At 34.7% G+C, this 26,320-nt stretch overlaps 1 protein-coding gene across 3 annotated transcripts; it reads left to right on the top strand.

The window, feature by feature from the left end:
- The first annotated feature begins 275 nt into the window (after positions 1-275).
- On the top strand, positions 276-24,155 carry LOC138691944 (uncharacterized). Of its 3 annotated transcripts, none has more exons than XM_069814607.1 (5): positions 276-375; positions 1,853-1,998; positions 5,435-5,523; positions 18,547-18,651; positions 21,314-24,155. In XM_069814607.1, exons 3-5 carry the CDS (start codon positions 5,440-5,442, stop codon positions 21,584-21,586), a joined length of 462 nt encoding a protein of 153 aa, XP_069670708.1. In that variant the 5' UTR covers positions 276-375; positions 1,853-1,998; positions 5,435-5,439; the 3' UTR covers positions 21,587-24,155. The 3 variants fall into 3 exon arrangements, with proteins under 3 accessions (XP_069670708.1, XP_069670707.1, XP_069670710.1); XM_069814606.1 differs by having other exon boundaries at positions 317-501; XM_069814609.1 differs by lacking the exons at positions 276-375; positions 1,853-1,998 and adding an exon at positions 3,970-4,186.
- The last annotated feature ends 2,165 nt before the right edge of the window (positions 24,156-26,320 follow it).

Raw genomic sequence — 26,320 nt, forward strand, 5'->3', positions numbered from 1 at the left:
TGGCATTGCAGGACAACAATTTAAATGTGGTTGTGGTGAACGTTGACATTTGTAAGTAGTCATTTTGAATAGGACGTCTCAAAATTTGTTAACAACAATGACAACGACGACAACAACAGAATCAAAATTCAAAATTATTTATTGAAGCATTATACACATACACACTCAGAGGTAGTTTTAGGATCCATTACACATAATGTGCTATCAGCAGTTTCCTTATATTGTGTGATTAACACAAGTAGTACATTGACCTAATTACCTAGTTTTTTTTTTTACAGAAAACGTCATATCACGGCATATATGATCACACTAACAGCTATACCGCAAGATTCTGCAATTGGTTGCAATGCAGTACGATGTGATCAATTTATTCGGGTAACATTTGCAAATGATTTATATAATTAATTATTGTTATACTTTCCCCCCCTTTTTTTTGTAAATTTAAGAAGAAGAAAAAAAGTGCTAATATTGGACATTCATCAGTAAATAGGTGGCGCTCAGGTAAATGGCGTCCTTTCATTGCAAAGAAACTAGTGCTGAGATAGTTCCGGTGATATCGGGAATGAAAGTCGTTGAATTTATAGGGAATCAATTTTGGAGAAGCAGTTTATATCCTATATGCAAGGCATAATAAAAGCATAAAGTAACCAAACCTAATCTGTTGTACAGATTCGTATATGTAAGGTAGGGCTATATGAACAGAGTACGAAGGGAACTACCTCAGCGCTAGTTTAGCCTAGACCTCTACCTGATTTTTCAAAATCGGTGCCACTACCAATACGAACTAAAAAGAAAAGTCACCAACGAAAAATGAAGTTGGCAACACTTAAATAAAATGTCAACCAGGTGAACTGCCTCTATGTAATTACCTTGTTTCTAATTTATTTTCCAATGGCAGTCTGTGTTTGAGTGATATCCATAATTATATTCAATAAGCTATTATTATTATTATTATTATTATTATTATTATTATTATTATTATTATTATTATTATTATTATTAAAGGTAAAGGTATCCCCGTAACATGCCATGAAGGCACTTGGGGGGCATGGAGGTAGAGCCCCATGCTTTCCATGACCTCGGCACTAGAATGAGGTGGTGTGGTCGGCACCACGCTCTAACCGCCTTTTATTATTATTATTATTATTATTATTATTATTATTATTATTATTATTATTAAAGGTAAAGGTATCCCCGTAACATGCCATGAAGGCACTTGGGGGGCATGGAGGTAGAGCCCCATGCTTTCCATGACCTCGGCATTAGAATGAGGTGGTGTGGTCGGCACCACGCTCTAACCGCCTTTTATTATTATTATTATTATTATTATTATTATTATTATTATTACTATTAAAGTTCTGTATATTGGTGTTTCAAAGTGATGGTCAGTAATTTACAGATGAAAAGAACAAACAGAAAGAAGAAAAAAAAAAGCTTCAATAAACATTGGTCCCAAATTAACCGTTCATGCAATATTCTCATAGTCAGAGGAGGGTCTATACTTTGACTTCCTAGATCCGATTAGAGTTCTGTATTTGGGTTTACTTTCAGATGCATGGACATTATTTTGAACACCTGCTGCAGGTAGAATTCAGTTAGGGATCTCTGCACATCTGCTTTCAGTCAGCGAGGAATCTCTACAGAAAATATGCATTATCTCGACAATGGTTAATTTGCGGACCAATGTGTATTGAAACATTTTTGCTTGGGTTAGTTTGTACTATTCTTCTGTAAATTATTGACCACCATTTTTAAAACACCCTATATCTATGTAATCAATAATTAGTTCACAGAAACTTTCGAGTTTTCAGCGAAATTGTTTTAAAATATCTTATTAAGCATTTCTCAACAGCATACCCTGCCTTCTACAAATTGATGTCAGCACTTTAAACGTGTCTTTCATTTGTGATGGATGTGATAAAGACGGAACCAGCTATCGACCCATTGGCTATAGAAGGTGATGACACAGATCTGGAAGCCAAGCAGTCTTGGTCAGAGGTAAATTGAAAGTTACAGGTATATATTTTCCTAATAAGATAATTATACTGAGTGAATGTTACTTATGTCCCGCCCACTATAGGAGACATAGGCCAGTTTTACACTAATCCTAAACATATTTAGTATAACTTGTTGCTTGTGGACCATCCCAAACCCCGACCTCCGCCAATAAGAGCGCCAGTCCTTATATACCCGTCAGTCAAGGCCTTCTGACAAATAAAAGCAATTGACAATAGATATCTCAGTCATGACAACCTCATAAAATATCCTATCAATTGAATAATCGATGTTGCTACGTACAACATAATTGTATTATATTATTACCCATTTCAGCAAGTACTGACGACCATTGCAAAATACGACAATTTGGTCCAGGGAGCATTCTCTTTTGGCACAAGGATGATTTATGTAACATGTTTCTAAATTAGTCTTTTAAATACCGGCACATTCTTTAATATAATTTGGTCCAGGGAGCACTCTCTTTTGGCATAAGGATGATTTATGTAACATGTTTCTAATTTAGTCTTTTAAATACCGGTACATTCTTTAATATAATTTGGTCCAGGGAGCATTCTCTTTTGGCACAAGGATAATTTATGTAACATGTTTCTAAATTAGTCTTTTAAATACCGGTACATTCTTTAATATAATTTGGTCCAGGGAGCATTCTCTTTTGGCACAAGGATAATTTATGTAACATGTTTCTAAATTAGTCTTTTAAATACCGGTACATTCTTTAATATAATTTGGTCCAGGGAGCATTCTCTTTTGGCACAAGGATAATTTATGTAACATGTTTCTAAATTAGTCTTTTAAATACCGGCACATTCTTTAATATAATTTGGTCCAGGGAGCACTCTCTTTTGGCATAAGGATGATTTATGTAACATGTTTCTAATTTAGTCTTTTAAATACCGGTACATTCTTTAATATAATTTGGTCCAGGGAGCATTCTCTTTTGGCACAACGATAATTTATGTAACATGTTTCTAAATTAGTCTTTTAAATACCGGTACATTCTTTAATATAATTTGGTCCAGGGAGCATTCTCTTTTGGCACAAGGATAATTTATGTAACATGTTTCTAAATTAGTCTTTTAAATACCGGTACATTCTTTAATATAATTTGGTCCAGGGAGCATTCTCTTTTGGCACAAGGATAATTTATGTAACATGTTTCTAAATTAGTCTTTTAAATACCGGCACATTCTTTAATATAATTTGGTCCAGGGAGCACTCTCTTTTGGCATAAGGATGATTTATGTAACATGTTTCTAATTTAGTCTTTTAAATACCGGTACATTCTTTAATATAATTTGGTCCAGGGAGCATTCTCTTTTGGCACAAGGATAATTTATGTAACATGTTTCTAAATTAGTCTTTTAAATACCGGTACATTCTTTAATAAATCACTGAAAAACAAATGTGAATATAGGGATGTGGAGTGAGTACGAAATTATTATTATTTTTGGTGCATCATTTTTACGTAAATAACGACAAATAAAAACTAACATGCCACATATTTGAAGAAATACAGGAAACAAGCATGAATAATATTCACCTTTCTTAATGATCTTGGGATAGAAAAAAAAACGTATAGGCCCATAGTCAATAATAGGGGAAATGTTAGAACACGGATTGCACCTACCAAATTATGTCTTAAAATACTAAAAAGAGCAGATTTATCTGCGTTTGTCGAATGCGCATCATTATATTTACGAAAAGGCACTTTTCAGTGCCAATAATTTATTTTGTGTGTACAAGGTTGGAATTTTGAAGTAAGAGGGAAAGGATGCAATCCATGTTCTGGAGTTTATCCCAATAATATATGCAATGTTAGTATTCCAAGTGTTTAACAAAGATTGGTATCGGTACCATAATTTTAATGCGAGCTTACCAAGTAATATACAGTAATTGAACACTGCATACTTGATAATGCCATACTATACCTATCTATCCTAAGCTATTTCACAGTCTTCTTGATACCCGACGGTTATTGTTAAGGAGTTTGCCGTTCCTTCTGAATTATTTTAGATGTTATTTGGTTTCACGCACGTTTTGGTATATGCGCATGCTTTTGAATTCAATAATGTATAGCATTTAATATACTCTACACTCAGTTATTCTTAACTTCGTCGTTGTGGACTGAAGAGGTTCAATATTAGAAGTTTGGACTTCATTATCTTAGGTGTGTATAATGTCGGCATAGAACACATAATTTGCATTATTGGAAATACTAACTGATGTGCCGGTGCTACTGCAAATGAAGCTATGCCCATGTTGTGTTTGTATCAAATATTAACTCATGCGCTTAATTATCACCATTCACTAGTGTGAAGGTGAAAGCGATTGAGTGTGATTTTTTGTTTTCTATGTTGGCAGTTCAAGTGCGTCGGTGTCTTCAAAAATCGGCGTAAGTCGCTCAACGCTCGTTTCACCAACAAGTTATACTCAATGTTTAGGATTAGTGTAAAACTGGCTTATGTCTCCTATAGTGGGCGGGACATAAGTAACATTCACCAAGTTGTCTGTCAGTCATAATTAATTTATTTGTGACACATGCAATGTTTAAGAAATTAAAACATGAAATATATGGGAAGTTGCTTCAAAAATAAAGTTACTAGTTTACTCGCGTGGGCTACAACTGCAGTCCAAGGAATAATAATCAGCCTGACTCTGAACGTCTGGTGAAGTCATAAAATATAACATCACTAATGCAGTGCTACAAGTGTGCAGGAAACGTATACAAAAGAAAGATGTCGCCGCTTGGTTCACTAAGACATAATAGCACTACAAAAAGAAGTGTGGGCTACAATTGTACGCCACCCGAGCACTGAATTAACAGAATGACCCATACTTTTAGCATCTAAAAAGATTTAAGATTTTATTATGTTTAACTTTTAACTACATTCTTTGTATTCGAAGTTTTAAAATTAAAAGAAAGAAATTCAATTAGGAAACACGTTAGTTATTAAATTAATATAAAAATGAGAAAATGGGAATAATTTTTTTTTTTTTTTGCCTTTTGAGAGAGAGAGAGAGAGAGAGAGAGAGAGAGAGAGAGAGAGAGAGAGAGAGAGAGAGAGCACTTCTAAAAGAGTATAATACCACATTCTAGTATATACAGTCACGAAACTTGAGTTTATGAGGGTACTAGAAACAATAGACTGTGCAGGTACTATTTCGCATTGTCTCTAATGAGGCGATATTAGCGATCCTAGTGGTTAGCAACTATCCATGGATGCATATTTACTACGTATTGAGCTTCGTGACTGTATATACTAGACTGTGATTATACTCTAAAGCAAAGGATGTCTGTTCATCTGTAGTGAAATCTGCAGTATCGCATACATATCCAGTTGAGGAGGGCACATGTGTGCCTGTATCAACAGCTCATAAACAGCAAACAGGTAATTTTCTTACTCTGTTTTTTCAGTTGAAATGGATGTTATCAAGACAGAACCCGAGGTCGATCCTTTGGCAATAGAGCCATCTGATGACGCAGTGAGAGAAGAGGCACCAGATGTAAGGCCATTTTTATGTCTATTTCCTCATTCCTGTATTACTAATAACTATGTGAATACATAAATTTACACTACTGTAATATTATGTAGTTTGCTAGTATAGCAGATCCACTCATAGACTAAAAATATTGAGGACAGATCCCAAACTATACGCAGAAACATGGAAACCTATACTAGGGGCAGAAGAAATCGGCGGTTCTGGCGAACCCGTATTTCTCTACCCCGACTCCTACACCCCTCAGAACCTGCTTGGTGTATGGTCCTGTTCCAAATAACTCCGTTGATACTTTTTCACTGCAGGAAAACTTAGAAAATAAATAAAATAATAACGTGATTTTAGTACTTACAAATAGGGCCTACGTTCTTTACTCAGTATTATCATTATAATATTTTGCAAGTGAAGTCATTTCACTAACGAAAGTGTAATGTGAACCTAATATAAATCAAATATTTAGCATTACACAAATACTTTGTATTTATGTATTTTCAGAATGTTATGTTGAAATAGTAAATACTAAGGCCCGGTTGCAGAAACTCCGATCAAAATATGATTAGCAATCAAGGAGAGTTTGATTGGCCATCAGTTGTATTTCTGTTGCAGAAAGAACAATCAGTGTTTGATCGGAGATCAGTCTTCCATCAGATTTGATCAACAGATTTTTGCTGGTTAAGTCACTGATCATCGATCAAGTAGGCTATTTATGTTGTTCTGTTTATAATGCAGTTACTGTAATGCATATAGTAAATAGTTATAACGTAACAATATTGTTTTCGACATAATGGATTCTTGTGATGAAGAAATTTTAGAATGAAAAAAATATTATTAATAAGAAGGCGTTTCCGTGATAGACATGAATTGTTTTTATGTATAATGACAGAAAATTTGAGCAAAGATTTAGGTTAAGTAAGGATTCGTGTGTTTTGTTACTTTCAAAAATTGAAACAAATATATGCAGACAGACAAATCGAAACCTTCCACTTTCTCCTGTGAACCAAGTCCTAATAATGCTGAAATTTAATGCTGTTGGAATTTTTCAGGTGGTCTTGGGTTATCTTGTTAGGGTCCACAAATCAACTATTTGCCGAGTAGTTAGGAATGTTACGTATGAAATTGCTTTGTTATGGCTGCCTCTCATAAATCCCCAAACTTCAAACAGGGAACGATTTGAAATCCAGAGAGAATTTTCAGCCATGTCAGGATTTCCAAGAGTAGCCTAATATTGGTTGTATAGACTGCTCACATCCCCAATCACCTGGTTGAAATGATGCCGAACTTTATCGAAATAGAAAAGGTTTCTTTTCTGTGAATATACAGGTAGTATGTAGTCTACACCATCATCGAAATTCTGGAATGTTGTAGCCCGTTGGCAGGGTTCTACACATGACAACACAATATTTTTAATGAGTAGGTCACGAGCTCCATTTGTAAACAGAGAGATGGGAAATGAAATTATTTTGGGTTATGGAGGCTATGCATATTCCAATTTCTTGTCGACTCCCCTAGCAAATCCCAAACAGAAGCTCCCTCACATTTTTTTTTTTTGCTTCATTTTTGTTTCACTATATTGTAGTTTATATACAAATAGAATCCGCCTGTTTCCTTTCTACAAAAAAGCAAGAAAACAAAAAAGCATTCACTTGAACATTCACTTGTTTTCCTAGTCACCGCCCACTTGATGCATTCGTTTCGAGACTTTTAAAGAGCATCAAATTGGCTATGGTTGCTAAATAGCGCTGTTAAATGTATTTCTTTCTCAAATCAGCAATTAGTAAATTGAGACAAGTTGATTGAAGATTCACGTTTGTGCAACGCAATGAACAATCAAATAAATCAGACATCAACTGATTGGCGATCAGGGACTGATTTGATTTGCGTTTCTGCAACCGGGCCTAAATAATGTTTATGCAGTATACTTACCAACTTTATAAACCACATAAAATTAAACACAGTACAAAATATATTAATTGTGAAGCTTGGGCACGCCATTTCGAATTGCTCCGAAAATTCACCAGGACTTAAGATTACCATTATACACTACCTTCACAGCACACAAAGCACTTATAACACTTCTTATATTATTGAAGAAGATATTTTTTTTTCCATTACGTCTATGAATTTTATGACTAATAAACATAATAAAGGGATTTTTGGATATTAGACATAAATGTTGAGTAATTGGATCGAATTTGCAGACAACCATATTGTAAGCGATTGTCATCTTCACACGAGTTCCAAAATTTTACACTAGGATACCATACCAGTGATGGCAACATATGAAAGGCTTAAAGAGCGAAACTGCTCATGATGTAACTATAATAATCCGTGTAGGGCTGTAGGCCTATATGGATTAGGGCATTGTTGCATAAATCCACGGACGATTGTATAATGCCTAAACGCATATCCTCTGCATACGTTTGCATTCAAAATACGAAAGTACTTTCGTAAAAGACAAATTTCCAACTACGAAAGTATTTTCATAAAAAAGAGAATTTTCCTATACTAAAAATACGGAAGTGCTTTCTTAAAAGACTAGTATTTTCTTTGCACTATAAACAAAATTCGTACAGAGAAAGTTATTTCGTAAAAGACGAGTTTTAGACTTCCGTAAAAAAATATTTTCGTGCACTAAAAATACGGAAGTGCTTTCTTGAAAGACGAGTACTTTCGTTGTAGGATATATTATTTAACATATATGCTACAATATGCTACATTATTGCAGCGAGAGTGATTTCGTAGCAGACGAGTTTTAGATCAAGTAAAATGCGAAAGTAGTCTCTTAAAAAAAGTATTCGCTATAGTTCAGAATACCGCGTAAGTAGCTACTTATGTACAAAAAATATTGAAATTAAAAATAATTAAAATGCATGTTTTTTTTTTTTACTGGAGGCACAAGGGTAGATAAATAAATAAAGGACAAGGTAGAGTGTGCACACTTTTATCACTGCCAATGTGGCTCTATAAACCAATTTTCAATACTTTTATCATAGCCACGATACATGTTAGATTAATTATATATTATGTGACAGGTTAGGTTAGGTTACATTAGGTGTTAGTGTACTATGTGACAGGACAGGTTAGGTTAGATTAAGTGTATATTATGTGACAGGTTAGGTTAGGTGTATAGTATTATGTGAGAGGTTAGGTTTGTTTAGGTGTGTAGTATTATGTGAGAGGTTAAGTTAGGTTTGATTAGGTGTGTAGTGTTATGTGAGAGGTTAGGTTAGATTAGGTGTGTATTATGTGACAGGCTGGGTTAGGTTTGATTAGGTGTGTAGTATTATATGAGGTTAGGTTGGGTATGATTAGGTATGTAGCATTATGTGACAGGTTAGGCTAGGTTTTTTAGGTGTGTAGTATTATGTGACTGGTTAGGTTAGGTTTATTATGTGTGTAGTATTATGTGACAGGTTAGGTTAGGTTTGATTGGGTGTGTAGTATTATGTGGCAGGTTAGGATAGGTTTGATTAGGTGTGTAGTGTTATGTGAGAGGTTAGGTTAGGTTTGATTGGGTGTGTAGTATTATGTTAGAGGTTAGGTTGGGTTTGATTAGGTGTGTAGTATTATGTGACAGGTTAGGTTAGGTTTATTAGGTGTGTAGTATTATGTGACAGGTTAGGTTAGGTTTGGTGTGTAGTATTGTGACAGGTTAGGTTAGGTTTGATTAGGTGTGTAGTATTATGTGACAGGTTAGGTTAGGTTGGGTTTGATTAGGTGTGTAGTATTATGTGACAGGTTAGGATAGGTTTGATTAGGTGTGTAGTATTATGCGACAGGTTAGGATAGGTTTGATTAGGTGTGTAGTGTTATGTGAGAGGCTAGGTTAGGTTTGATTAGGTGTGTAGTATTATGTTAGAGGTTAGTTTGGGTTTGATTAGGTGTGTAGTATTATGTGACAGGTTAGGTTAGGTTTATTAGGTGTGTAGTATTATGTGACAGGTTAGGTTAGGTTTGATTAGGTGTGTAGTATTATATGACAGGTTAGGTTAGGTTTGATTAGGTGTGTAGTACTATGTGACAGGTTAGCTTAGGTTTGATTAGGTGTGTAGTGTTATGTGACAGGTTAGGTTAGATTTATTAGGTGTGTAGTATTATGTGACAGGTTAGGTTAGGTTTGATTAGGTGTGTAGTATTATGTGACAGGTTAGGTTACGTCTATTAGATGTGTAGTACTATGTGACAGGTTAGGTTAGGTGTGATTAGGTGTGTAGTATTATGTGACAGGTTAGGTTAGGTTTGATTAGGTGTGTAGTATTATGTGACTGGTTAGGTTAGGTTTATTAGGTGTGTAGTATTATGTGACAGGTTAGGTTAGGTTTGATTAGGTGTGTAGTATTATGTGACAGGTTAGGATAGGTTTGATTAGGTGTTATTGTTATGTGAGAGGTTAGGTTAGGTTTGATTAGGTGTGTAGTATTATGTCAGAGGTTAGGTTGGGTTTGATTATGTGTGTAGTATTATGTGACAGGTTAGGTTAGGTTTGATTAGGTGTTTATTATGTGACAGGTTAGGTTAGATAAGGTGTGTAATATTGTGTAACAGATTAGATTAGCCTAGATTATATTACGTGTGTATTATGTGACAGGTTAGATTAGGTTTGATTAGGTGTGTAGTATTATTACTATGTTTGCGACACTGAAACCGTTTGTCACATTAACGAAATATGGGAGTACTGTTCATTCACGCATGGCGATTTTCGTATATAAGATACGCATTTAGGGCGGAATAGGTGGGCATCTAACTCTGTCAGTGATCACTAATCAATATTATAAATACAAAGCATTTTCAAGGTATTTTAGCAAATACCTATAGGAGCTGTGACATAAGTACCCTTCACTTAAATAAATAAGTACAATATAAGATATTTCCCCTGGACCAATAATAAATAATTGAATAAAACAAAAACGACATATGTACTTACGCTGTATTCTGAAGTCTCTCCAAAGTATTTTCCTGCACTAAAAATAAGTGCTTTCTTAAAAGATGGGTATTTTCGTTGCGGCATAAATAACATATAATTTACAATATACTACATTATTGCAGCGAAAGTGATTTCGTAGAGGACGAGTGTTTGAGATGACATAAAAATACGAAAGTACTTTGGTAAAGGAGGATTTTCCAGGACTAGAAAGTATGGAAGTCTTTATTAAAATACTAGTATTTCCCTTGCACCAATAATACAAAACAATGGAATGCAAGAGCGAAAATAGTTTCGTGTAAGACAAGTAAAAATACTAAAGTACTTTCGTAAAAAATATTTTTCATGGACTGAAAATATGGAAGTACTTTCTTAAAATACGAGTATTTCTCTTGCACCAAAAACAAAACACAAAAGGCGTTACTGTGGTTTTCATATAACTAAGTGGTTTATTTTTTGTAAAATAATTCCACATTGAAAGCATGTAATTACTCTTCACTTACATTATGACTGGGAACCAAAGCTACGCATTCAATTAGCTGCAACAATAGTATAACACAACTCGAGACAAAATAGAAGAAAAAGATGCAGTACTGTACGTTTGTGGATATGCTTGTTACACATTCATACTGCACAATACAAACATAAATGAGGTTTTTAATTCATTATTTAGCATTTAGGCTCTAAGTCTACTTTTTCAAATTAGATATTTCGAACCGTGATTTCAACATTTTTTGTAAGTGGCCTGGAATTCAGCAAATTACTGTGGAGGTGGGTACAGCAGAGCGGCTCTCTTGAAGAATTCGCATATGAGACGAGAACGGGAAAAGTTGGACTTGAATATGTACTCCGCAAAATAACCCTCAAAGTGTTGTTTCCGGCGTCCGAAGGCTGGTATAGAGTACTTCACAGAGCGCCACTTCCTCTCGATATTTTGCGTGTGTATAGTTACATGTTCGCCAGCAAGTCTTCTGAGATTTTCTATGTGGATTTCTCCACTATCTGCTGTATCCACAAATTCCACCGAGTGGTTTACCCGCAGATGGAGAAAGCCTTGATTCTGTAGAGTGTTGTACGCCTTCCAGCAATCGGATACAATTGTAGTACCTGGGAGAATCCACTCCTGTATTAAATTGACTAGAGTTTCTGCGTCTCTGTTTTGTACTGGTACCATAAAAAAATTCGTTGGGTTACCACGTTCCACCCCACCAAATACCCATTGGCCCTCAATGAGACGTCCGCGGTTGTATTTTCGCCGCCCGAACTTGCTTTCATCGATCTCCACAATTGTCCCTGGACCACCAATTGCTTGCCTGTGTTCATACACCCAGTCTAAGCAAACTTCACGACAAAAGTTGGACCAGTCTACAACCGTGTGGCGTGATACTTCTACTTCTTCACTGAGGGTCACATGTCTAGGATTGGGAAGTAGGCACCAGAATGCACAAAATTGCAAAATCTGGTCTATCGATAATTTTGAATCTCCTATGAAAGTATCTTTCCTACCACTTTTAATGAAGTTGCATCGCCGTTGTTGCCCATGGCGTTTGCTGCACCTAAATTCCAGTCTTTGTCGTCCTGTAATTTTCAAATGGCAGACATTACGACATGACGGACAGTTTATAGTGTTTCTTATAATTCCGTGAGATACTAGGAAGTCTTTCATTGACTGTAAAGTGTTGACATTGCGCAGAAAAGTACGTAATTTGAAATCACAACCGACACATGTCATTGCTATGATAACTAGTATTACAATCCGCGTATAACAATGGCGGCATTGTTGCGTAATTCTCATTAGGATTGTATTAATACGTTTTCGCGTTTTCGCTTATCATCTACATATGTTGGCAGCGCTGAAAAATTGACGTCAAACCAGACAAGATAGCAATGGAGTCTCTCTCGTTTTGCAAAATTATGATATAAAAGGAAGATAATTATTTGGGTGGGTTGGGTGGGCATATCGCCAACACAGCATTTACATCGCGTTTTTAAATGTGCTCCTTCATTTTATGGGTTATTTGAGTGATTTTCAAAAAGGTTCCTGTAATTCACAATTACCCAAAATATTAATGTACGTTTACTGCTTGTGGAATATGTATATTATTATAACATGAACAAGTTTCGTAATGAAAGCATACTTACGAATGGCTTAGCTTAATAATAAGAGTTCAAAGAGAATTTCATTTTGTGTAAATACATGGTTTAGTTATGTGAACTTGACTGTACGACAAAGTGTTGGTTTAGTTCTTTGTTGGCTGCATGGTTTAAGTTTAGATTGCCTTGAAGCCTGTGTTATAATGCAAGTGAAGTGGTTGTCTCTGAAGACGTCAATGAGGATTGAATTTTGTTTGATTAGGTGATAAATTATTGTTTTGTTTTGTGTTTTAGTGATTTGTGGGGGTAAAGTGCGGACGAAAACTGCCAGAAAAGTACTACCAACTATGAAGTTCAAATGCCACCAAACACCATAAAAATCAAAGATGAAAAATTGAACATATTTTCATTTTTTGAAAGGCTTTTTCTTCCTTAAAAATATGAATATATGTTTAATTTTCCATCTTTCATTTTGTAACATTTGGTGACATTTGAACTTCATAGTTGGCAGAACGTTTTGGTAGTTTTCGCCAGCCATGCTGGATTTTGTCCGTCTTCTAGGAAATTGCCTAAAATAAATAACATAATAAGTATGACAAAAAAGATCGTTTTATAAATTGGGCACTCAGCACTATTCTGATTCTATGCGGTGAGTTTTATTCAGTCTTGTTTATGCGTCTGTATTATTGAAGCCCATCAACAATTCAATGCAAGAAGTGTTGAAATAGCATATATTCAATGAGAAAAGTCGATAAACTAGTCCCTAGTGACAGTTAAATCTACTCAAGTTAATGTATTATTGACAAGTTATTAAATAATATTTCATTTTATGATCCCAATCATATTTTATTCCCAAACGTAATGTGTTTTACCTAATTATAACTAACACTGGAGCTCCTAAAATTTAGCAGGCATGAAACTGTAGTAGACTACAATATAATACTCCATTTGACACAGATATAATTAGCATATCAATTAAAAAATTTACCTTATTCCGTGAACAATTTCTAAAAAAATTAAATTAACTTAATAATAGTTTTCAAGAATCTAAATAATGAAACAATTTTCCATTGTTAATGTCTTAAATAAACAACTTAATATAGAATAAAATGAAATGTTACAGTATCTAAAAAAAAATAATATTAATGTAAATGTAAAATTCCATATTATCTACATCTGTCCGTGTATTGTTTAAATAAATATATGTAAAACTAGCCGTACCCGTGCGCTCCGCTGCACCTGTTAGAAATAAATATAAAGTAATTACGTAATTAAAATAGGACGGTTGATCCAGGGAACAACTTTTACAACAGCGCAAGATAATCTGCTTTGCTCATTACCCAATTTTTTTTGCACTGCATTTATTGCATGTATATTTTATGCATTTTAACACGATTAAATTGAGCATAGTTAAAATTTGAATTATAAAATAATGGATTGCTAAGCTAACGTACTATTACTGCATACTAAATCAATACACTCTCGTTGTTCGTTAATTCTCTGAGATTAAAATGAGTGTACATAAATGTTATTTTAAGAAATACAGAAAACGAATGTACAAAATAGCCTATCAAATTTTCTGTGCCTAAGAAGCTATTTTAATCTTACCTGTCCTCGATTTACTCAGACGTTACTGTAATAACATTATAGCATTACGTCCATCTAGAGAAACTACACTTTCCAATGGTGAAATAATAATTAATTATACAAATCGGTTAATACACAGAAACATTCTCTGTAGGCTATGTTTAATAGCTTTCGAATGTTGATGTTGAAGGCCCCCGTTTCGATTGTTGTTGTCCAAGGCCCCTTATAGACGAAGTCATTTGATCTTAATTCATTGCACTGTCTTAGATGGCGTTATTTTAATTTTAAAACCCATTTATCTCATTAAATATCAGTCCTATCAAAATTTTGTAAAGAATAAAACTTATCGGAAATCATTTTTAAAGAAACTTTTGTTATGTAACATTTTTCACAAAAATCAATAATAAGCGAGATATTCCGATTTATTTAATTCAGGCCCCTTATAACCCCCCTTTTAAATAAAGTATTTTGAATGCCATATAGCCTAAAATCTAAGTTACAACGAACTTAATTTATATTCCAATTTTCATATAAATCGGTTCAGCCATTATCGCGTGAAAAGGTAACAAACATACAGACAGACATACAAACAAAAATTTCAAAAATGCGATTTTCGGTTTCAGGGTGGTTAATTATATATGTTAGGACCAATTGAATCGCCCCATGCAGAAAGGGCTTCAGTCACAAATTTTGAAAAAACGAGATATCGATGGAAATCATATATTTATGGATGGATCCATCGGCCTGTGCAGAAAGGTATTCAGTCCAATGCTTGGAAAGATAGAAACTGAAGAGTCAGGCTCAGAGTTCTATGCAGAAAGGAATACAAGGTACACACTGTTTTCCTTAGTTTTCTCAAAACCAGGTCTAATGGACTGAAGCCCTTTCTGCATGGGGCGATTCAATTATTTTTGGAAAATCGAAAATTACCAGAAAAATTTCGGCTACAGATTTATTATTAGTATAGATTAAGTTCCATAGGATGATTGCTTTACTGCTATTCATCTCCCTTTGCATAAATTCTCTGGACCGATCGTAAAGAAGCGTCACTGGCCTTTGACAGTGACTGTCTGCATTGATGACAGGACATTTTTAATGTCCTCACAGTTCTTTCAAGAAACAGTGAAGTTGATAAATAACACCTGTAGTAAGGCTTCTGATATCAGGGCCCGATTGAGACATGATAGCGATTACAGTACTCAGATGATTAGTAGTTGTTTAAAAATACTTTTTATTGTGAGATATATTGTATTTACGAACAAACTGTAGCACAGTAGTATCACAAACAAGCACTTGTCAATAACTAACATTCGAACGGAGCGACAGAAAGGTCTCTTTGTTCAGGTCATAAACCGCTAGAGAAAGTGTGGAGTGAGTTGTTTCCGTACCAAACCCAAAACCCGCCTATTGATTCTGTCTGCACTTTAACCTGAACTGACTACTGAGGTGATCTGATGTAATGCTGGCCACCAGGTATAGGCCAGCTATGTTGAGCTAAGTAAACCTTGTAATTACGAAATTGTAATAGAAATGAAGTCGAGGGCAAACATATTCTGCGTCAAGTGACATGCTGTATTTTTACAGAATAAGTTACTCTGAGCTAATGAGTATTTACTTGAAAAGGTGCGTCTCATTCTGGAAGTTTTATTTTATTGTGAGTCTTAAGTCATGTTGTTCTAGCCCGGGGCAGGGGGCCCCGGCCCCCCCCCCCCCCCAGTTTTAATGAAATAATTATTGTAAAATTCCTTAATTATTGCTGAATAAATGGCTTGTTTATTTTATTTGAGGCAATTTAATGAACTCAAGTTCATATTAATTTTAAATTTTTATTTATCGTGTATATCGTTACCTTAACTCCAAAACCTTATAACTCGCTCGAATGTCGATTATCACTTTTTTTCGTTTTGAAACTATTCACAGAGGAATAAATTAAGTGATTTCGTAGTAGCCCAATATTTGCGCTAGTATTTTAAATTAAGTTTCACTGCAGTGTCAATAGATGGCTCTGTGAATATATAAAAAACGTGCTAAAAGTGAAAATCTATTTCCGAGCGAGTTGCGAGGTTTTGGAATTAATAAGTGTGATAACGTTATGCTATATTTAACATAAAGTTTATTTATTCTATTTAAAAAAATATAACAAATGAAATAAAGTTTAAACGTAAATTCTACTGTTTAGCCTAGGTGGTAGCACATTTGCCTGCTTCTCAATTGTTTCGCTCGGAAGTGGGTTCGATTCTCGCATGTGCTGATTACCTGGTTAAGCTTTTTCTGAGGTATTTCCCAACTGTAAGGCGAAAGTCCGGTAATTCATGGGGAATCTGTCTCATCTTGTGAAATACCATTTCACTACCACCAGTTCTATCCATACTAAGTAACCAATAGTTGTTATAGCGTCGTAAAAGTGCAGTTTTATTCGAAGTACAGATTCTAAAATAATAATAATAATAATAATAATAATAATAATAATGATAATAGTAATTTATATACATATATATATATATATATTTCCCTGAAATACTAATGGCGTATATTGTGGCTTGTATGTTTAAGATATATATTTAAATTTGGCGAATGAAATACTGTTGTTTAACTTGTGAACTAAACTCTAATATCTAATACGAGCAGTACTTGTATGCAATGTAGTGTTCTCCAACCAGGAGATTAACCGTGAAAGGAATGTGCTTACTATTTCGTCATCTATTGGAGCGAAGTAGATAACATTACCTTTACAACGTCAGTTTAAAAACCATGCGCTCTCCTGCATGTGTTATTTCCTGTATGGAGGGATTAAAAGACCAGGAGATTAACAGTGATCTTATTTTGTAACTAGGGTAGTATAAATATGTGTTTATCAGTGTTATGGTTTGTGCTTTGAGAGTTAGCCAATAGAGATACGAGTACCCACGTGTGTGACGTTATGATATCTTATTACATCAACATTCATTCACAGCATTACCCCGCTGCGTCTCATTCCCCTGAGACTTTCTCGTGGTTAGAGTACAGTATGAGTGCTTGCATATAAAATAATTTGACCTCTGTAACTTCTAAATAATATTTCAGGATAATGTACTGTGAATGACAGTACTTTTCTGACTATGGTAAAAAAACTGAAATTTTATCACATGCCTAAAATTGTTAGACGTATTTCTTATATGATTTTTGAAGGGTCCTGTTACATGGTTTAAAGTTAATGTTTTAGTTGCGTTCTATGTAGTGCTTAATGAAATCTGCACCATCTCCTGACTATAGTCGCGACGCTGTTATTCCCGGCGTGACTCCTCCTCTTTGCTTACGTCTTAGGAAGTGAAGGCTCTATAAAGTCTAGGTAGGTAGTATCGTTCGACATTTTTGTTCTTTCGTTGCCGAGCTACCATACGAGGAATCTATTTGCCACACTGTTAAACATTATCATGTCGTAGCTCCTATGATAATAAATCAAACGCACTGTAATTCAGCAAATAATTGAGCGGCAAATAACGTCTTCGTGTGGTTTCTGCGAACGCCAACGAAAGAGCCAAAATGGCGGGCGATTATATTAAGCATTTATCGACGCTTAAGAAATGAATAACGTCTTCATAAGCGAATCACAAGACGCACACGTTTAAATGTAGCCGACCTGCAACGTGATTGGCTGCCGGAAATTAGAGCGACGGGACTGTAGATGAAGCAATCTTAAACAGTGATCTATTACGTCAAGTTTTTTTTTTTTTTGTTTAGAGGTTGCTGTATTTCCGTTCCATAAGTAAGCTTGTTTCTAACGTGTTCATTATTTGTCATACATTTTCAAATATTCTGTAACAACTACATAAAAAATATTACCCTTTGAACTTCCTTTCGTATGACGTGTATTATTTCTTCTTAATGCACATAGCGCAAAGAAAAGTCTTATTCTAGACTGTTTTTCATTACATTAACAAATGATAGTCCACAATAACTGATACTACGTCTGTTGCAGACAAAGAGAAGACTGCTGACGGTTCTAGTAAAGCACGTGGAAGGTACAGGACCAGTGCATGGCATTGAATGTAGCAGATATCTTTTTGTCCCTCAGAGGGAGACAGTAGGCCAATATTATTCGTTAGTGCTGAAAGGAGTGTCTACATTACGATAACTAAGCTGCGAATCTATGTGGCAACACCGTTTTGACTTGTCATGTGGCGCTGTTGGTAAAGAAGTTCAAAAATGAACATTATGGAAATGTCAGAAGTCTGTTGATTGCTTTTGGCGGGTTTAACACGCTGACTACCACCGTCTTTTATGTTCATTACTTTTGAATACTTGTGGAGACAGTTGTCCTCTATGGCAGTCAACGTGTTAAATTTATTTATTGGTTGGAGTTGAGAGGCCTCTTCTTCCACATCTCCAGAAATACAACTGCAAAAAAAAGTGTTCATATAAATTTGTTATATCTTTGTATTCCATAGGAAGAGACAACAGTGGAAAGCACAAACTCCATCTCTGGCTTCAAATGGGAAATCAAATTTGAGGAAGTTGAGGTACCATCTCTTGTGATAAAGAGTGAACCAGAGGTGAGTGACGTTTATTGATTGGTCTGTTCTTAAATGTCTTGACATTGAGTTCATGTAGCCTACTGTTTTGTTTCTAGCATCCTTACAAAACTTAACAATCCTTTGAATATATATTTTGATGTACCCGGGTTTTCAGCTCTACGTGCTGATGCTTTATCCACTAAGCCACGCCGGATACAACCCCAACGCCGGTTAGAATCGTCTCAGATTAAGCTCCATCTCTTGGGTTCCCTCTAATGGCCGCCCTCTCCACTACGTCATAGATGTCTATGAACGCAGGACCGAAGTCCATACATGTGTTGAGGTGCACTCGAATGAGTGACTGGTTGGCCGGGATCCGACGGTATGGGCGCCGTCTTAAATCACAAAGTGATTTATTACGCATATCATATATATTTTGATGTACCGAAGTACATATGATATTTCCATGCAGATATCCTGCGTCATCATATGATGAAAGAGTGATGGAACGGAGAAAAATTCTCTCCGGCGCCGGGATTTGAACCCGGGTTTTCAGCTCTACGTGCTGATGCTTTATCCACTAAGCCACGCCGGATGACATGATTGAGACTACAAGATTACTAAAACAATTCTCGTGTTTCTCATTATGATGTAATGCAGTGACATGTCCGCTTTCAGGTAGAAGAGAATTTTAGCATTTGAATCTCATAGGCTACTTTATATGCAGTGGTTCTTAATATTTCCTTATTTACACTCACAATATGAGGCAGTATTGTAATTGTTTTAGAATGTTACTTTATCTCAAACAAATCTTTATTTATTCATTAATATTTTACTTACTTACAAATGGCTTGTAGAGAACCCGGAGGTTCATTGCCGCCCTCACATAACCCACTTCATTGGTCCCTATCCTGAGCAAGATTAATCCAGTCCCTAGCATCATATCCGACATCCCTCAAATCCATTTTGATATCCTCCCATTTACATCTCGGCCTTCCCAAACTTCTTCTTCCCTCAGATCTTCCAACTAACACTCTATATGCATTTCTGGATTCGTCCATACGTGCTACATGCCCTGCCCATCTCAAACGTCTGGATTTAATGTTCCTAATTATGTCAGATGAAGAATACAATGCGTGCAGTTCTGTGTTGTGTAACTTTCTCCATTCTCCTGTAACTTCATCCCTCTTAGCACCAAATATTTTCCTAAACGTGTTTATTTTTTTCCGGAAATTAGTAGTAGTTCTCTGGGACTAAATCTGGATAATATGGGGCATTGTCAGTCATTTCGAGTATACCGTCATAATTTTTTTGTAATGCAGTAAGAGTGATTCTCTTGCAAGCTGAGCACACTTTTTTGAAATCTTACTAGTACAGAAGAAGAATAATGCTCTAACATAGCAATTTCATCTTGTTCTAAGTAGTCTATTCTCCTGGGTCCTAGAGTATAGAATAGTCTATACTCTATATGGGCTATTCCATATGAAATCGATCAGTAAAAAACCTCGCATTTTTTTATACTCTAATTTTTTCCTTATTTTTACAAGGTGCTGAGGGGAGTGCATTTTAAAAAATATACTATCGAAAGTCAAACGGTTTTCGTATTATTGAGCGACAAATTTAGCGTATTTTATAAAAATAAGCCTCTTTCAGCGCTCAGAGCTCTGGAACCATTTACTGCATAACGTTGAACGAGAGCTTATTTTGAAGCTGACATTTGGTAGGTTATGTTAAGAAGTAATCCTTATTTTTATTGTACACAGAGAGACAGATAATCTGATTTTACTTACTTTTAGGCTTTTTGCCCATTTGTAAAAATGTAAAAAAATATTGAGAAAAACCTTGCATTATTAAGAGGGATTCGGCATTGTTTGCTTAGTGGCTCGGCAATAAGTTTCGAGGGTATTAAATAGATTATTTTCACACGCCTAGACTTGAACGGTGCAGTACTGCACGCACTGGCCGAGAGCTGAAGATAAGCGAGCATTGGGCGTCATTCTACTCCTGTGTTTATGAAAAGCTGTGATAAAGCTAGCCCAGCCATGACTGCTAGACGATACGTCACGTGTTTGTGTCCTGGCCTTGCTTGTCTCGGGTAGCTCCCGTCTCACAGTCAGCTGGTTAGTTCACGCGCGTACTATTTATTTTCTTTATTTCATATTTTCAGTACTTTATTATCAACATACCATCAGTAAAACATATGTGTTTATTTGTACTTTCAATGCGGAATCTAACTATATATTTTAAAAATATTTTTTCCTAGCCAAAGACGTCTTAATGAGGTAAAATCTAAATTTCTCCGTTTCCATAAAAAGTAAGAAAATCTGTTTATATGTCAATATAAACTTTAATTTCTCAGCATCAAAATAAACCATGATTTTGATCATTGGGTGAAAGGGTTTCGGAGCCACAACAGTTTGAAGTTGCTAATTTTATGAAAATACGGTAAATTTAAATATTTTTAATTTAAACACTATGAAGTTCTGATGCCTCAAACTATGCACAAAGCATTGTATCACACTTCTCTACGTACTAAAAAAGTTTCATTCTATTTAGAAATTGTAAGGTCAATTTTCTCTATATTTTGGTCGATTTGAGATGGAATAGCTCATTTAGACATGCATTTAGTTTCAAATTTGCCACTAGGTGGCATCGTTGTCGATCACTTCTTTCCTGTGCTGACATCTCTTGGGACTTCCAGGATGCACAGCAGGATGAGGTAGCACAAAATGCAAAGCCTGCAGTTGGGGAGGAGGCACCAGAACGTGTCCGCAAAAGAAGAACACCGGTCCCACTTCCGGCAGAGGAAAGCCGCAAACATCCCAGGCATATGCCAGAAATTGTAGCAACAAAAATATTTCAAAAGTGTAGAAAAGAAGGATGTAAAAAATTATCCAGGACAAGATGCCAGACGTGTAGGGTTTTCCTGTGCCTACAGCCAAACAGAAATTGTTTTGCAGATTTCCACAAGTAACTTAGTCTGTAGGACAAGATGCTCAACAAGTGAGATTCTCAAATTTGTTTCTACAGATTTCCATGTGTAGTCTTAATTTTACTTTTTCTGTTCTTTTTACGATAGTTGTATTCATCTTGACATTATATTTCTATCATTTATTGATGTTTAAGTCGCTGATAGTGAAGTGATGTGATATTTATTTTGTTTGATAAGTGACTATAAGGGTTAAAAAATATATGAGATGTGTGTGAAGGGACAGGAAGAATAGTAGAATATATCAGCGTTTGTGCCCTATTGTAACCTGCAGAATGTTTTCATAATGTTTCCTCATTTTAGTGACGCTTTTTGAAGTGCAGAATTATATTGAACTTTAAAAATAAAACAAAAACTGTCTCGGACTCTGGAGGCTATCTTAATTATTCTGCATTTGTCCGAGAAGCAATCTGATGCAAGTACCAAGTTTGTTCCTTGGTCACAATATTATGCAGAAAGTTAGACGAATCCTCTACAAAATTACGGAAAAACAGCGTGAAAATTTTAACACTGAATCGTTTGTCATCAAAGGTCAGACTATTTAACTGATAGGATGAATTTGCGGTATTGGCCAATAACATTTCGGAACCGTCTTAAAATCAACCAATTACAGTTGTGTTTTTTGATAAGACGCTTCATACAATACTTGAGTGTAACATTTCAGCTTTTCTTACTTTTGAGGTTAAGTATTGTTGTTTCGTTTTTCCGCTTTGAGTAATTGGTAATAGTATTTAGTATGCCGTGATAGCAGTTTGTTTTTGAACTTCATTACAAGGAAACATATTAATACCTTATTGCCGTATTTTATAATAATTATTATCATTTACGTAAGTAATTTCGGTTTTGGAAGCTATTTAATGTTATTCGTTAAATAAGTTTATTCTATTGCACTTGTGGTTTCATCTTATCAGTATAATTTCACGATGTACGATGTGAAAAACGCATACATAGGACATTATGAAATTTCCTACCATATTTCAACCCAATTCTTCTGTAGTACAGAATAGTTTCATGCATGGCATCAATATTAGCTACAATGGTCACAGGAACAGATATTTGAATTTTTTATGTTGGCTTACGAAGAATATTGATTCTTAAGTGTTTCCTTCATATCTACCAGGCAACCCTTCGAAAATTACATACCTCCACCAGTGATTCAATGAAAATTATAATTGGTACAATTTATTCGCAGATTCACAATATACTGGCCGCGAAACCAGGTGGCCCGGGTTCGATTCCCTGTCGGGGCAAGTAACCTGGTTGAGGTTTTTTTCGGGGTTTTCCCTCAACACAATATGTGCAAATGCTAGGTAACTTTCGGTGCTGGACCCCGGACTCATTTCACCGGCATTATCACTTTCATCTCATTCAGATGCTAAATAACCAAAGATGTTGATAAAGCGTCGTAAAATAACCTACTGAAAAAAAAAAGATTCACAATATAGAATGGGCTGATCTTTTTATCACGAAACTCGAAGTGACTATTTATCAAAGAATGGTATTTTTACTAAAGTAAAAAATTTTGCTTTTGTTCATAATGGAGGCTTATTGTTAACTCTATACGGGTACCCTTTAATGTATCTGGTGAGAGAAGCAGGGTTATTATATGTTCTTGGTTGCTGCCTCGCAGAACAGAATCAAAGTTGTTGTAGTTTGTAGACAAACCTTAGCGAAGATAATGAAATCTGAAAAACTGATATCCAGTCTACAAGTTCTAATCCATTTTAATATATATGAGAAAATTGTTCCAAAGTTTGAGACTGTCGTCAAGTGTAAGATATCTCAATGTAATATACAATATAGTCTTGTGTGGAATTTCCTTTCATCTTTTATTTTTCCAACTTCTATTACGAGTTTGTTTCATATAGCCCACTTAAAACTGAGAATTGTGTACCATATGTTTTGCATTAAAATTCATTTGGAACTCTTAATTATTCATCATTATATACTTTTAACTTGTTTTGAATATGTTTAATGATTTACAAAACTTATCATATTACTCAAAACATGTAATATTAATTAATATTTATTAACTAGATAATTAATTTTTATTTAACTAGTTAATATTAACTTTGTACATAATGAATATACAATAACTTGTCAATCATATTCATTGTATTAACAGTCCACTACTGTTGTAGTTAGCGCACCTAGTGCTAACTCCCCTTTCAACCCTTCTTTCCGAGATCATTTACCTAAGCACTACTAAAAGTGGGTTGGCGCAGTAATGTCTTTTAGCTGCCCATGATCTAAGGGATGTCATAGGGCATTAATTATTATATGCTACCATAACACTTAGAAAGAAACATGTTTTTTTCTCTTCTACAGTTGTCAGCTACCGTCCCTAAGAGTGACATGCAATGAATAAACCTTGACACTGGATTCAGCTGTAGAAAATATATAAGAGGACATTGCTTCTTTTGTTGAGGAAGGTTGACTCCTTGATCCTTATGATGAGTAAATTGTTATTGCAATTTAAGTCTCGTAACACGAGTTTAGATATGCTGCAGAGCAGGCGTCTTTCCTGGAAGTGAGAAGCCTCTAACTCATATTGAATCTGGAATATATTGGAGAGAGGTACACCAGTGGCTTGCAAAAGTTTACTGAAATTCATTTTTTCTTTTCTATCTCAGCTACTATAAAATCTAAATGAACAAAACTTTTCATACACTTCATAAAACACAATTCAGAATATTAAAATAGCTAATAATTACCTGTAAAAATAATATCAAATTTGTATATTTTTTGCAACCATAAACTGGGGTTACTTTGAACATTTTTTTTTTCAGAAAATCATGTTTAGCTTTCTACATGCTGTACTTGTGTTATAAATGGGGGTAAATTATCATAAATCATTCTCATACCAAATTTACCTCCATTTATAACAAGTGCAGCATGTAGAAACCTAAATATGATTTTCTGAAAAAATGGTCAAAGTTTCCTCTGTGTTCAAAGTAACCCCAGTTTATCTAACTGTAAAGCTTTACATAATAAATTTATAATGAATTAAATATCTGCATGATTCTTTTATAGAAATATTCTAAAGACTTGTATCAACAACATAATGTAGGATATTTTACCTATTCCTTCAGGAAATATAATTTTCTTAATAAAAATTTTTTATAAAATTTAATATTGAAGGCAACGATTAAGAAAAAAATATGTCCTAACAGATAGCTAAAAGATTCTAGACTATGATGTTGATGTATTTCTTTAAAATATTCCAGTAACAGAATCATACAGATATTTAATGAATTGTAGGCTATATTTTATTATATATATGCTTTGTGGCTGTAAAAAATTAAGATATTATTTTTACAGGTAAATATTAGCTATTTTACTATTCTGAATAGGTTTCATAAAGTGTACTGTATAGGGCTAGGATTTTGATGACCTATAAATAATGAAAAAATGTCCTAAAACAATGCATTTATGAACTAAAAATCTTATAAAAATGCCCTTAAAATTCCCTAAAAATTGTTCTTACATAATTGGCTAAGTAGGAATATTAATATTTAGATTAGTAATTAAGATAAATTCTAGTACCAACATTCAAGTTTATTTAATTTTACATATTTTTTGTAAGTAGTACACTTTAATTAATTATTTCACCTGATGTAGTTCCATGTAGTCCACCACAAGGTCACTCTGGTTGGCGAGTCGGTATAGCTCTGGCCTTCTATGCCCAACGTTGCGGGTTCGATCCCGGGCCAGTTCGATGGCATTTAAGTGTGCTTAAATGCGACAGGCTCATGTCAGTAGATTTACTGACATGTAAAAGAACTCCTGCGGGACAAAATTCCTGCACAACCGGCGACGCTGATATAACCTCTGCAGTTGCGAGCGTCGTTAAATAAAACATAACATTTAACTCTTATCCGGAACTAGCAGGTATAGAGGAGTCTATATTGAAGGGGTGGTTGGACTGATCCATTACGTGAGGATGTACTACGTTAAAATGACAATATTTGTGCAGAAAAAACGACTAGAATAATATACAAAATAATGGGTATTAATTGAAAAAATACGGAGAAAATATGAAAGGAAATAAATAATATTTTATATTAATAATGGGGATTTATGGCCAAAATTAAATGAAAATACCCCAAAAACGACAGAATAAAACAAAAAATGCTCTTATGAGTTGTAAGAGGTAAAAAATGCAAAGAAAAAAAATGCCCTAACAAATGTGTTTCAAAACACTCAATTTATCACATAACATAAATACTAAAGCAGCAATGTTTCTGGCTTACCAGAAAATAGATGCAGTTTCATCAAAATCCTAGCCTTAGTAATGTATGTATATTCAGCATGAAATGCTTTTATAGTAGTAGAGATATAAAAAAAATGAATTACACTAAATTTTTGCAGGCCAATGGTGTAACTCCCCCCTTTAAGTGTGACATGTATCTGTGAAAGTTATTTTATTTAAATACGGTAAACTTTAAGCAGCCTTCCTGCGTTTCTAGATATGCCGTTATGGCAGGGACTAATGTAGGGTATTATCCTTTTTGTCATTCTGTTATATAAATTTTATTCTTTTATAAGTAGAGTGTGATGTCTTCTGCATTTGTTCCTTCTACACAAATGGCAAATGTAACAGCAATTACCAGATCTGTTTTGAAGAGGAAAGCGCATTAGAAATTATAGGTTTGAGTTCGTTTTCAACATTTGAACAATATTGAAAAATTCGATTTTAATTTCACCCTTACTCTCTTA

The sequence above is a fragment of the Periplaneta americana genome, chromosome 16, assembly GCF_040183065.1.
Source record: "Periplaneta americana isolate PAMFEO1 chromosome 16, P.americana_PAMFEO1_priV1, whole genome shotgun sequence".
NCBI classification, from domain to species: domain Eukaryota; kingdom Metazoa; phylum Arthropoda; class Insecta; order Blattodea; family Blattidae; genus Periplaneta; species Periplaneta americana.

Excerpts from the sequence above, each read along its gene's own strand:
- LOC138691944 (XM_069814607.1), top strand. The coding sequence starts at position 5,440 with ATGGATGTTATCAAGACAGAACCCGAGGTCGATCCTTTGGCAATAGAG. Across the intron at positions 5,524-18,546 it reads TGAGAGAAGAGGCACCAGAT|GAAGAGACAACAGTGGAAAG; the intron begins GTAAGGCCATTT and ends TGTATTCCATAG. Across the intron at positions 18,652-21,313 it reads TGATAAAGAGTGAACCAGAG|GATGCACAGCAGGATGAGGT; the intron begins GTGAGTGACGTT and ends TGGGACTTCCAG.